Source organism: Nipponia nippon, unplaced genomic scaffold (assembly GCF_047370975.1).
Source record: "Nipponia nippon isolate SJK-2023a ecotype South Korea unplaced genomic scaffold, ASM4737097v1 scaffold_6, whole genome shotgun sequence".
Taxonomy (NCBI): domain Eukaryota; kingdom Metazoa; phylum Chordata; class Aves; order Pelecaniformes; family Threskiornithidae; genus Nipponia; species Nipponia nippon.
In genome coordinates, this window is record NW_028262380.1 from 39,835,795 (window position 1) to 39,849,112 (window position 13,318).

General features: G+C 40.7%; 2 protein-coding genes across 19 annotated transcripts in view; one reads left to right on the top strand and one right to left on the bottom strand.

Moving 5' to 3' along the window:
* Positions 1-528: 528 nt before the first annotated feature.
* On the bottom strand, positions 529-8,637 carry SPCS3 (signal peptidase complex subunit 3). Its single transcript, XM_087735618.1, has 5 exons — positions 8,350-8,637; positions 5,783-5,858; positions 3,027-3,101; positions 1,473-1,588; positions 529-977 (listed from the first exon to the last, which is right to left on the bottom strand). The coding sequence occupies exons 1-5, from the start codon at positions 8,490-8,492 to the stop codon at positions 845-847; spliced, it is 543 nt and encodes a 180-aa protein (XP_087591744.1). The 5' UTR covers positions 8,493-8,637; the 3' UTR covers positions 529-844.
* The window catches only part of ASB5 (ankyrin repeat and SOCS box containing 5), a 42,546-nt gene continuing 37,196 nt past the window's right edge, over positions 7,969-13,318 (top strand). The window contains exons 1-4 of one of the 18 annotated variants that reach the window (XM_087735606.1): positions 8,758-9,033; positions 9,837-9,880; positions 11,262-11,372; positions 11,846-11,951. The gene's annotated coding sequence lies outside the window, so the exon portion shown is untranslated. Of the gene's footprint in view, positions 8,425-8,757; positions 9,034-9,696; positions 9,881-11,241; positions 11,373-11,845; positions 11,956-13,318 lie in introns of those variants that run through there. The other 17 variants (XM_087735600.1, XM_087735607.1, XM_087735599.1 and 14 more) reach the window with 17 other exon arrangements.

Below are 13,318 nucleotides of genomic sequence, written 5' to 3' on the forward strand. Positions count from 1 at the left end.
GAACGTGTCCCATTCCTTGCTATGGAAGGGCCCCTCTAATATTAGTTGTCCCAGCCCCCCCCCAGAACAAGTGTGTTCATTCTTCCTGCTGAGCAGATCCCAATAAAAATCACGTGGTTGCTTTGTAGACAGTCTTTCTTTAGATAAAGCTTTTACTTTTCTTCCTGACTTATGCTTAACACACTGAAAAAATTTCTTTTTATTCTTCCAGTGAGCTGCATTATAAGCAGTTATTAAAATGTTTTATAATACAGAATTGCATGTGGGCTACATCAATGGCACTCAAAACAAGATCTGTAGGCTGACTGGCAGATAATGAACTATCGGTTTTCAGAGTAGCTGTTGGCAGTCCTAGAAAGGACCAAGCTTACCTACTGTAACACGCTAAGCATGCATTTAGCAAAACGCTGTAAAACAGAATAGCCATTTCCTTCAGGCACTCAGAAACTGACTCCAGAAGGTGTATTTGAGTTCTACACAGATTAAATAACTATCACAGTACCTCAAAAAAACCACAGTAAGACTATCTTCCGGTTTAAAAATGTTTATTTAAAAGAAAAGGAGATCTATAACCAGATGGTCAGGAGAAAGAAAAAAAAAAAATTCCTCAGTTCCCCCCCCAAACCATTACTCTGCAATTTACCTTTCACTTAAGTTTCAGCTTCAATGTTTTATTTTAAAGAAAAACCCTGAACTTTCATTTCCTTTTCCTATGCTGTTAGACCTGAGGAAATTTAAGTACCTTTCACAGAAGGGTTGCATGGGATCTGAGAAGAAACCGCGATAAAATTTATTCACAATATACAAGTATAAAAATATCTTGCTTAGGATTCGGTATCATAATTTAATAACTTTTTGTTGTTTCATAGGTATCTGGGAAAGGTACAGACACATGTCCTGATCCTGTTACAAGAGGTAGAATGCCAGCATTTGGTACAACATTCCAGGAGAGAGTCAAAGTGACGTTCCTGTTTCCCCTGCAAAAGCAACAAAGACTATCAGCACAAACACTCAAGTTAACTGATTTTATTAATAATTACTAATATTAAATAAATTAGGATAAAAACTGTTTTCCAAATCCAGATACAAGGGGCTTTTTAATTTTATCAAGTTACTTCATGAAGTATTACCTATTTTCCAGGTAAGACTTTTTTTTTTTTTACTGTTACCTAACTCCTTTGGAGTTGAGTGCATCACAGAACCAATTCTACACAGACAAGAATATTGAAAGCAGAAACCCAGAAGCCTAGTGCTCATATTAGCAGTGCATCTTCTAGTCTACAGAAGAAAGAGGATACCTTGTATCCCAAGGTCATCATCTAACAATCAAACTACAAAGATGCAACAGAATGACACAGTATCAGATAGAATATAGGTATCTTACCACAGCAATAAAACCACATATAAAATGCAGAGTATGCAGGTAAATCAAGACACCATGAATAATAATAATAAAAAAAGGATTTACTTACTTGAGACCATTTCCATCATCAAAGAAAAAGTACTTTGACTTCATGTCTTTTAAGAACAGCCTTGGGTTATCTCCTCTCAACATGATCTTGTCCCAAAGGACCACTTGGTTTAGAGCCTAAAAATACAATTATAATTAAGTCAGCAGGGTACCTTACAAGATCATATTCAGTCACTGGAATTTCATAGCATGATTAATCTAAAAACCCTTAAGTTGAAGTACATGTTTGCAATCCATAACTAATTTGACAAAACAAGGCTTGGTGTGTGTGGGCCACCGAAGTGTGGTACAGAATACATGGAAACAACAAAGAACGGCTCAATAAAACATGAGAAAGCCATTTAAATAAGTCACAAGCTTTCAAAGATTTACAAAGTATGATGGGTTTTCCTTTTGAATTGCAAAGGTAAGTCACTTTAAAAGCAGTATTTAGACTTCATTTCAAATAAAGGACTTAAATTGAGCTATCATGACACTGCCTAGGTATTTAACATTTTTCCAATTTTAACGGAAAAAATCTCTACTTGAATTGCAAGCATAACCCCAAGAATTTTATGAACAATTCAAAAGATGGATCCCAAATTCTTAAAAGAACAGTATAAAGTTTCAAACACTTAAGCAGTTAGGTGCTGAACAGTCTTTAGTACCTTATAGAAAAACTTAGGAAAAAATATTTCTCAATATTTGTGAGAACAAGTGATTTATGTGAAAAAAAATCCAAAAGATGAAATGAGACAATAAAGCCCCAGACCCTAATAAAGAACCCTAAAAAGTATTTTAGTACAAACACAATATCCACCAGCATGTATAAAATAACTAAGGTACTGTAAAAAACAAAAGAAAGAAAAGTAGGGAGATAGTTTTGTGCAGCAAGTTCATAAAGAAACCTGAGCCTTCACTATGTCCTTGCAATGTGACCACAGTAGTTTAAACTAGAATTCAGTGGTACCATGGCAGCATGGTGTTTTGTTAAAATAATTTTTCCATAGGCTGTTCCACACAGCTCCTATCAGATCACTGAAAAAAGCCTTCAGCTATCCAAAGTGAAATATCAATAGCAACCAATTTAAAGGATGCAGCAAAGCCAATTATTTTGAGAAGTATGACAAGATAACATAAATGTATTATGGGGCTACAGTAACTGGTACGGGCAAACACTTCTGTGAACTATGAACAAAAGACCCACCACACCTGGCCAGACCAAAGGCCACTATATCTTGTTTCTAACAGCAGTCAACTGCAGAACGTTAGGGAAAAGTAAAATGGGCAGAGCAAATAAGTGAAAAAACTCATTGACAGTCCACTCTCAGAAGTGAACAAGGCATGTGTTACTTTTCTCCTACTCCGCTGGGCACATATCAAGTTAGGTTTCATGAGGGAACTTCCCACCCTGAAGTTAAACTGTCAAGAAAATAACAATCACGAAGGCCAGTAAAAACAGTCCAAGCTAGTAGGAAATGCTCGTGCCTTAACTCTTCCCAGCAGAACTTCAGAATGTTAAAAATAGCTGCAGTACAAAATGGTTAATTGCTTCAACTTTCTTTTTGATACTTACATTGTTTTTTGTTGAATATTCTGCAGACAAATATAGAAACAATTGTTTAACATTCCAGTCAAATATACTCTGCAGATGTATGTGAGTTAAGAAAAATACCATATTGTACTTACATAACCTTGTTTTATTTTTACTAGATCTAAATAGACTATGAGAATTACAGTGGGTTCTTACCTTTCAACATACCTCATCTTATTTATATATCAGAGCACTTCCAGGAGTTCTAACACATATTTTAATCATATTAAAGCAACAGGGTTTTGGTTGGGCTTTTTTTACTATTTATGAAATCTAACAGCTATTTCCTCCAATGATTTAAGAGTTCTATATTTGACGCTGCAAGCTAGTAACCATAATCCACTGCTAGACAATCTATTACAAAACCTTAAACATAAAAGGCAAGATAGAATTCTTCAGTAAACATCTTCAAAGTGATTATTTATACTATCAAAGAACCCTGGTATCCAACTGTGGATTGAGATACAATAGCATTAAACAATATATAAACACAAAATTGGTGGAGTGTAGAGAGTTCAAAGAGCCTGTAATACCCACATTAGAGAAGTTAGTAGATGGGAAGTATTTCATATTGGAAGGGACACCAGGAATTAGCAAATTTAATTACCTACTTACCACAAAGAAAGTCAGCTTATTAGACTGGTACAAAGCTCAAATTTTTGATCAACAGTAAAGAACTGCCATTTGAGACTGTCAGTATAATAAAGCTGATACTCTAAATACTTGTCTGTTTATTCAGCAATAAAATGCACCATGTGTAACTGCTAAGAGAAAGACCTTTTAACACACAATAAAGATTAGCTTTCTATTTCCCAGTCCTCTTTTTTCATTTTATTTGCCACTATCTCAAAGAACAAATTAAACAGATTCCCCAACCAGCCTCAAAATCTGTTCTATTTTGTTCCACTCATCCCAACACTGAATCATGTTTTTAAGCTGCTAATTCAAAAGGCATGCAAGGAAGGAATTAAATAATTAACGCCTGTTGCTGCAAGAATAGCTGGAGCTATTTTACTTGAACATTTTTCATCATGTAACTCAAAACAAGAAACAAGATTCTGAAGATCTCCTTTGTAGGATTTCTGAACGCTTGCTGAAGTTAGCCACGAATTCAGTAAGCTAAAGAGTTTGTGAAAACTGTCTCCTCCCCTCTCCTTTCCCTAGTTTCTAGCTGTCGTTTTATTTAATTCTTCCTAACAACTCATTTCCATTAGTTAAGAGAGCCCATGTACCAGTATCTCTTTATAAATTTTGTCCAAAACAACTTACCAGAAAGTTGTATTTTATAGCTCTACACACCGCAAGGTTTATTTATACCAGGCATGAAAGATCAAGTCAGAGTTTTTATAAAAAAATTTAAAACTACTGCTACTATTAAAAGTCATTAAAACATGGAATCTTTATGCCTACATACTGCACGCTAATCCTTGCATAAGGATATTTGTTTTAGAGGTCCTGTCCTGCCTTGCTCTGCCTCCCCTTATATACACTGCATACAATTCAATTAATCAACTTTAGAATGTTAGTCTCTGGTTTAAATACGTATAAGCATTTCAGAGGTAAAACTCAGGCTTAAGAGTTCACTTCTCCTGCTTCCAGCTTATAAAAAAAAAAATCCCACTTACTCCTGTGCAACAGACACCTGCAAAAATCTGATTAACCTGTTTTCCAGTGTTCATATGCATTCAAGATCTGTATTTTGTTTGGTTTGCTTACACAATGTAGTAGTTGCTTATACAATGCAGTATTCTCCAAAACAGGGAAACTGAAACACAGAGGTAATCAATGTCTTGCCTAACACAGTGACAAAAAACAGCAGATGGAAAAATCCCAGGAATCTTAGCCCAGCTGCAAAGCAAGGCTTAGTGTAATCACCTGAGGTAAAGCATGCTCCCTCATATTTGGTACTGACTTCTGCAGAAAAACACAGAATTTTTTTTATATCAAGACCCTAAATCCTGATTGCCTTCTACTGTCGAAAAACCTACCCAAAACAAAACCAAACAAAACCACCCACACACAACCCTCTTTCCCCAATAAAAAACAGACTAACAGGGAAGCAGAGAAATACAAAAGAACAGTTGCAAAAAGGTAACAGCAAGGAGTAAGAGGCCAAAAAGTAATGTGATAAATTTTGTAGTACCTCATATGCTTCCCAGTGAATTTCATACTATTCAATGTTAAAGATTTGACAGTTTAACATCTAAGCAAGTAAAGGATTACACTGTCTTTCTATTTTTAAAGGAAGACAGGTACTTGTGTGCAACTATTACAGGGCCAGAACTTTGAAAGCCTCACAAGAAAATGAGTTTGAAAGGTGCATCGGAGTTTCTAGATTCAGTATGACAGTCAAAACAGTGTGTTATATAAATCCTAGAATTAATTCACACCTCAAACCACCAATACAAACTTCACTTAACAGTAATACTGTCCAGATGTTAAACTACACTTCCCATTATTAGATACAGTGCACTTCACTATAGAACCTGATTTTAAAAACAGGCCTTAAAAAAAAAAAAAAAAAAGAGATAAAACAACTTGCCCTGTGTCATCTACTGAAGACATTTCACTGCAATAGCTATATAAAATACTACTTTTCACTGCTTTAAATTTATATTTTAAGACAAATTGCTAGTTTTCCTCAAGTCCTGAGTATCTGAAGATTATAAAGGAACAAAAATAGATGTCAAGATGTTCTTATTTCAAAATGTTCGCAAACCATTTTTTCCATTAAGGATATCTGCAGTAATGTCAAATGTGACGAATCCCAGATCACTTCTTTCTCTAGGTCCAGTGAAATCTTCTACATTTTTTCTAAGACAAAACAAAACACAAGATTATCCTTTCTCATTATTTCTCTTTCATGCGTTACATAAATTATTATTCTTATTATGTATTTCCCTCATCCATTTTCTGTACTTTCTTTTGAATACTTTTGGCTAAACTATAATCAACATTACAAAGTAAAATCTGCCTTCCAGAAATTATGGAGCCCCAGTTTTGAATGCCAGGCCTTGTCAACACAGTATTTTAAGTTAGATAAATAGCCTATAGACTTCTTCCTGTTACCAGAATCTGTTTCTATCTACCTAAACTGCACTACATTTCATTTCAGTAAAATATGTGTTAGCCATCCCCAAATATATAAAGCTGATTGGAACGCCGGCAGCATAGCTGTCTGCTAGCAACCATTTTCAGTATTATTCCTCAGCTTTCCATAGAAAAAAGCCTCTAGTGCTCAATCTCATAGAAGACACTCGAATCATTCTGATAAAACAGAGTTTATGTTTGTAGCTCACACAACTTACAAGATTTCTCTCTGGAATGTATTTAAGTAGCAGTATAAAGAAAATGCTTATTTTCTTCTACATTATGGAAAATCATATCGTTTTGGAAGACTTTATTACAAATCCACATTTGAAGGAATATCTGACATTGTCACACTAAACCACATTAGTAAAAGAAACTGGAAAATAACAGACACAGCAGATATTTTCATATGAATTCACAAAGCTTATCAATTTACCAAACTTACCCTCTACAAAGAGGAATACCACAAACAGGTTGACAATCAGCTATAAACCTTAATTCCTGATGCAACAAAAATTTTATGAATTATGAACTTCTTAGTTACATTTATTCCAGTTTGAAATTTAGTCCATTAAAATATCATTTCATTAAAACTAAGCTTAGTAATCTCAAGCAAAAGAAAAGTTTACCAGCAGAAGAAACACTTTTGTGGACAGTAGTTAAGAAAAACACCAACAAAACTTCTCAGCTTAAGCCTTGCTATGAATTTCCATCCCTTTGCAAAAAGCAACATCTTTTTAAGTAGTAACCCTTATCAAGCACTTGACTTCATTTCTGAATCACTGTCAATCTGGTGGAGTAACGGGCCTCAAGCCTGGGGTATGCAGAACTTCTCAGAAGTTCAAGAAAAGCAACTAATGTATAATGCCTCTCATTAACATCAGAGCTGTGCATCATGGAAGGGACTGGCACGGCACTATAAATTTCATCCAAACTAGGCATTAATATGCTACCTCATATATGCCAAGCTCATCAGAACACTCAAAAATATGCTTTTATGCTGGTTTTCTGCTGTTCACAATCCTCAATCTGGCGTAAGTACAGGGTTTATTTTCCTGAGATATTAAACCAATCCAAAAGGCGATGGCAGTTCCCACTCGTCATTTGCATCCACCTCCCCTTTCAAACCCTGCTGCTAGCCGTCCACTCCTGCCACGTACCTTGAGTGGTCCAAAGCTCCACGAGCTGCTTTAGCTCACTAACTTGGCCAAAACCGAACTAAAACTCATTAGCTGAGTTAAAACAGCTCAGTATCCTGGGAGCCCCATTCGCCTGTGCAGCTCTGGTAAAGGACCATGTGGCCAGAAGCAGCAGCAAAGACCTCCACTTCTTGGTGGCAGTAGCAGCGGCTCAACTGCTCGTGAAACTACAGCCCTCCACATCATATGCACTTAACTTGATGTAAGTTACCTGTGACAAAGTTTCCTTTTCAAAAAAAGTAAAAAAGGTTCCCCTGGCACAAGTTTGCTTTGGCATATTGTGCCATGTGGGCAACATCCTTTTGATATGGCATTACGTATTCTACACCTGGCGCATTTCACAGGAAGATAAGCCATCCCAGTCAGTCCACTGTCACAGAGCTCGCAAAAAAGAAAATATGTTACCAGTGGAAAAATATAAGGGAACTACTAACTAAAAAAGAGGTGCTAGGGAGACGAACCGCACGTTCATTGCACCCTCAAAGCTGTCAAAAGCAGTTCGCTCGACTCCCCTGTAAGTCACCACCCCCTTACAGAGAACGCGACTGCGGCCCGCAGGCAAGCACGCCTCAAGGCAACGGCCCTCCTCGCACCTCCGCAGGTCAACGCGCTGACCAGCCGCGAAACGCCCAAGGCGGGCGGCGCCGCCCCAGCTCCCGCCCGGCCGGGGCGTGAGGCGGCGGAGCGCCGTCGTGGGGCTCCCTCATTGGCCCAGGCGGGGAGCGAGGGAGCGGGCAGGAAGCGGAGACCTCGGCCGTGCAGCTGGCGGCGGCCAGGAGCTCCCGCGGCGGCGGGCCTCCGCTCGCGTCTGCGCCCTCCCGCAGCCCGGCGTTAACGTCCCCTCCCGCGCCCCGGCCGTTACTCGCCCCGCAGCGGCTCCTCGGCTGGCAGCCGGGGAAGAGCCGCAGCTCTCGTGCAAACCCTTCCCCTCCCCAGCGGGCAGCCGCCGCCCGGCCCGGCCCGGCCCAGCCCAGCCCTCCTCCGCCACTCCCTTTCCCTCTCCCGCCCGCACTCACAGAGTGACCCGGGACACGGCGATGCTGACGGGCACGCTCCGCTCCTTGAAGGCGGTGGTGATGAAGCAGCCGAAGGTGAGCGCCGCCATCACGCTCAAAGAGAAGGCGAAGAGCGAGTTGGCCCGGGACAGCACCGTGTTCATCTCCCCGCTCGTCCCGGCCGCCGCGCCGCGCAGGCTCCCAGGCTCCAGCCGCTGCTCGGAGGAGGTGGCGGCTCCGGCGGGCCCGGCGGCGCTGGGACGCGGCAGGAAGCGGGCGGGCGGCGGCGTCTTTGCTGGGGCCGCGGAGAAGGGGGCGCGCGCGCGGCCGGCGGGGAGGGGCGTGGCCTCGCCGAAGAGCCCGCCCAGCCGGGGCGGGGCCACGCCCCTCCCGCAACGGCGCCTGCGCTCGGAGCGGCGGCAGTCCCGTGCCGCTTCCGCCAGCGGTTGGGCTGCGACATGGCGGCGCGGGCCGGAGCTGGCAGCCCGCCCGCTTCCCGGCAGTTCTTCTGTCGCCCCCCCGTGTCTGCTCTTACCGGCCAGCCGTTAGTTTTGCGCCGCGATGCCGTTTGAAACCCGGACCCTCTCGGACACCTCTGAAACTTGGGAGTTTGGAGAAAGAAACGCGTTGTGCCCTTTGGCTCTCGCGTACCCAAGGCGACTGACTTCTGTAAAAGAGCCTGCACAGCGTGTCTGCGTCGGTCAGGTTTATAGAAAAAAAAAAAAAAAGTACCTGAAGGCAGGACGTCCCCGCTGGGCTGTGCCCTGTTTAGCTGTGGGTGGTTTATTTCCCCTCTGCGAGCAGGCGCCGCGGCGGCCGCCCTGCCTCCCGCGGCGCTGGGGGAAGGTCCCCGGCTCTCACCCGCCGCCGGGGCCCCTCGGAGCAGCCCATGGTGGAGGCGCGTCTCTGTCCCCTGGGGTGGTCCCCGATGGAGGGCTGCTTGGGGCTGCTGTTTGGAGCTCTCACCGCTAACACTAGCAGTAGATATTCTTGTCCTGGTTCCTTCATAACTTTGGGGAAAAAAAGGCTTGTTAGGTCTTGGAGCGTTTTTTGTGAATTAATTGGTTGCCACCTGCTGTGTTTCTAAGGCATTCGTTTTTAGAGGGAAGTTGGTATTTGTAGCTCTGGTGGATTTTTACATTTATATAATAAAATGTAAATAACGTTTGAGGTGAAGGCTTGTTTTTTCATTTGATGTCTGTAGCTTGCTTTCACTGCTATTGTGCCTTGCCATTCACTACCTTGTTTCCTATAGGATGCTGCTATTCCTTTCCACTTTGTTACGCACATATTCAGTATATAAATCATCTTGTTTAGAAATCTCATTTGGTAGTTGGGCATGTCATTGGGATCCTTTTTCTTTACCAGATGGCTCTGTGATCCCACAGCATTTGCAGGATAAGGCAGTCTTTCACCTTAATCTTCCGAGTTGGTTGAAATTTCACTTCAAATTGGTGCTAGCAAGGCTTAGCTTATGTAGTGAGGTGGTTTCTAACTCCTCTTCCTAGGACCTTCCTTGGCACCCATTCCTGCTCCCTGGACCTGCAACATTGTAAGTCTGAGAAGTGGGGGGAGAGAAAGCCTGTACAATGTTTTTTTTTTTTTTTCCATATTTCACTGTATTAAGTACACCAGGCCTGATTAACACAGATTTCTCGGAGCAGACAACAGGTGTCAGCAGTGGTTCAGTTATAGTTAACTTCCTCTTCCCAGCCCTAAGATTCCAATGCTGTAAATACGAGGAGTAGGAACAGGAGCTCAGATACAGGGTTGTAAAAAGGTGGAAGGCCTCATGGTGACTGAAGGGATAGGGAGAAGAAGGTGTGGACTGTCAGGCCGTTCTGAAATACGTATGTTCTGTAATGATGGTGCTGTTCTTTTCCTCCCCTGTAACTGAGAATCAGGTCTGTGATTCAGGGAAGAAAAATCTTTGCAGGTAAAGGTAGGGAATGGAAGAGGAAAAAGATTGTACTAATGCTCTGTGTTTCCACCCAGCTTGACTACCTACAGCACATCTCTGTTTAGCACTATTATTAAATGTAGGATGTGAAGGTACCTATGGGGATATTCCTTGTAGTTGGGAACCTCTGTTTGAATTCTATGTGTCTGTGCATTTGTCATAATGAAATCGGTCGCAGGCCCAAAGAAGGTAGGCTCTTTAGCAGTATTCTGATGATAAACTTTTTGCTGGTTTGCATTTGGTAATTCTCAGCCTTCCTAATATTGCAGAAGAGTTCCAGAAACACAGAAAGTTTCTTGTGTAAAGGTTTTTGTCGGTTCGTTATTATTTTATGTTTTGGTTTGCTGTTCAAAACATTAATTGTTGTGAGGTAAAGGTTTTTGATTTATGATCTGGAACATAGTGTTACTGAAACCTTGGATAACTGTTACTGAAAAGTGGGTACTTTTCCCCAAAATATTTGAAGACTTAGAAGTAACAAGGAAACTTTTACTGCAAACTGGGGAACCTAAACATTTCAGAAGTTGTGAAATCTCTAATCAAAAAGATAGTTCAAAATGTAAACGCTATTCTTTTCTCGTATCTACAAACAAAAGGCTCAATTACCTTTGCTCTTGCTTTTAGTTCTTATAGTTTCTATTTAGAGTTTTTCATTAGATATTAAACAACTCTGCTGTTGGGGAAAAATAAAGTAACTAAGGCAGAATTTATAGGAGTAAAGTAGTAACATTTCCAAAGCAGCAGTCAAGTGCCTGAAGAAGACCAAAATCAAAAGGTTTACCCAAATTCATGTTAGCATGCGTTTTTAAGACAAATGAATAAATATGTCTGTTGCTTATGTAGTTTTGGATTTATTTTAGTAGAACCCTTAAATAAATGTCTCCTAAAAGCACAGTATGCAGGGAAAGACAGATGATGTACTTTATTCAAGGACTGATCCATTACTGTTTCAGAACAAAGAAACCTTTTGTAGGTTTTTAATGATGGAAATCTTGCAAAATCAAAAGAGGAAAAAAATTTTGAAATGAAGGTGGCAGTTGTGAAGGAAGAAGGGAAGAGGATTATTTACAATAGCTGTTTGCTGGTAAGCTCCAAATTGGTCTGTCAAAAATATAAAATCTGTTCTTTTTGTAAAGAACAGCGGCATAATATTAATATCAGAAGTCACTGTCAGCTAAATAAGTTGTGTTAGTCTGAATGGATCAAATACTATAATTATGAAAACAAATTTATAGACTCTTGGGGAGGCAGAAAAGTTTGGGAGATGATTTCCAAGATGCAGTGGTGTAAAGTATTCAGTATGCCTGAGCAGTGTACTCAGGTGCAGACCAGCAGAGCACCTAAGGCATGGCAGTGCTCAGGCTGGTTCTTACTTCAAGAAATTTCATAATTTTTCATTACAAACTAGTTGAACAAAATGCAGAGATGGGATTGGGAGCAGGTCTGAAACATAGAATTCTCCCTTCTTCTCCCATCCTTCCTCAGAATTATCCAACTTTGGAATTGTGTTCTTATGCACTCTTTGATCTATTAATCATGTGTTCTTCTTTTTTATAGTGTTGGCACTTCAACAGGATCAATCCCAGTCAATAGCTGATGATTGGTCTTCTGACAGAGAGTGGCTTGCTTTCTTCGGTTGAGATGTTTCTACTCTGATGTTCAAGTTAGTGAGTGCTTCCTTTAATCATCTATAAATAAAATGGAAAGTGTTGACATTGACATCAACAGAGATTGCTGCGAGTTCTTTGTTTTTCTGCTGAAGTAAGATTGGTTCTAACGTGGAACACATAGATAAGAGCTTTGAGGTGGCTGACAGTTTGGCGTGTATGGTTTGTGAATTCCAGGTGAAGGGGAGGTGTTAACTTCAGCCCAGGTAGTAACACCTTTGGCCTTCTTGGGGCTTAAGTTTCTAACTAATTTTACAGGTGAAAGTGGCGGTGCCTGTGGCATCTTTGGCACCTTGCTAGTTAGATGAGGATGGCATAGATAACTTTTTTTGGTCTAGGGCCACGTATATACTTCCTAAATTTTACCGTAAGTATCTAAATGCTTTATTAAATTTGTCTTTTATTAATTATTGAAATGTTAACTCTTTAAGAGACAGTAGCAACACACAGCCTCTTAGGCAGCTCTGGGTATGCAGATGAAGATTAAAATAAATGTGGCCATGAGCAACCTGGGGAATTTTTGTCTCTATTGCAACAGCCCCCTTTCAGTTAGTAACTCTTCTGGGTGTGCCATTTTTACCACTGCTGTGGAAAGGCTGTGGCCAAGAGAAGTAGTCTTTCTGGACTGCAATGAAGGGTTTTTGTTTCTAACCTTCTTCTCACTTCCATTTTTTTGCTTTGGATCTACAAAGTATGGCGAATAAGAAGATAAGCAAACAGAAATTTTCACTTGCCTCTGTATTCTTATTGCTAGTCTTCCAGCAAGAAAATCTCAGGGAATTTTAAATTTCTGATTTCAGAGTGACCTTGATATTTTATAACACTGTCTCATTTAGCGGCATAAGAATGCTTCATCAGAGACAGAACCAAATATTCTTCGCTCCAAAACCAACTCTTAAGTATGTTTTGGAGCCCAACACAGTTCATTTTTGGCTCCTGGAAGACTTGCTATTGCCTGTTCCATGGCATATGAAGCCCTGTTAGGTAAAGCCCTCTCATACATCACTGATTCAGCTGAAGCTTTCACGCTTGATTGTGCTTTGCATTCTGTGGCAAGAAGCCTGTGTGCTGCTGATCCACCTCACTCTAGTTTTACCTCATCCCTAAGTCAGTTACAAGTTCTTCATCACAAGGTATTTTTATGTCTCTTGTAAAAGCACCAAGCAGAGACTGTCATGCCTCGGCTTGAGGAAAAGAATGTTTTGCCAGCTCTGTCATGATGATATCACTTAACTGATACCAATTTTAGTAGATGGAAAAAACCTTTCTGATATGAACACCAGCCATGGGAGTCAGCGTATAGTGACATATGCTTGCAGAATAATCTTTTAACTCTCATCCCTGCCAAGTCATGAAATTGACT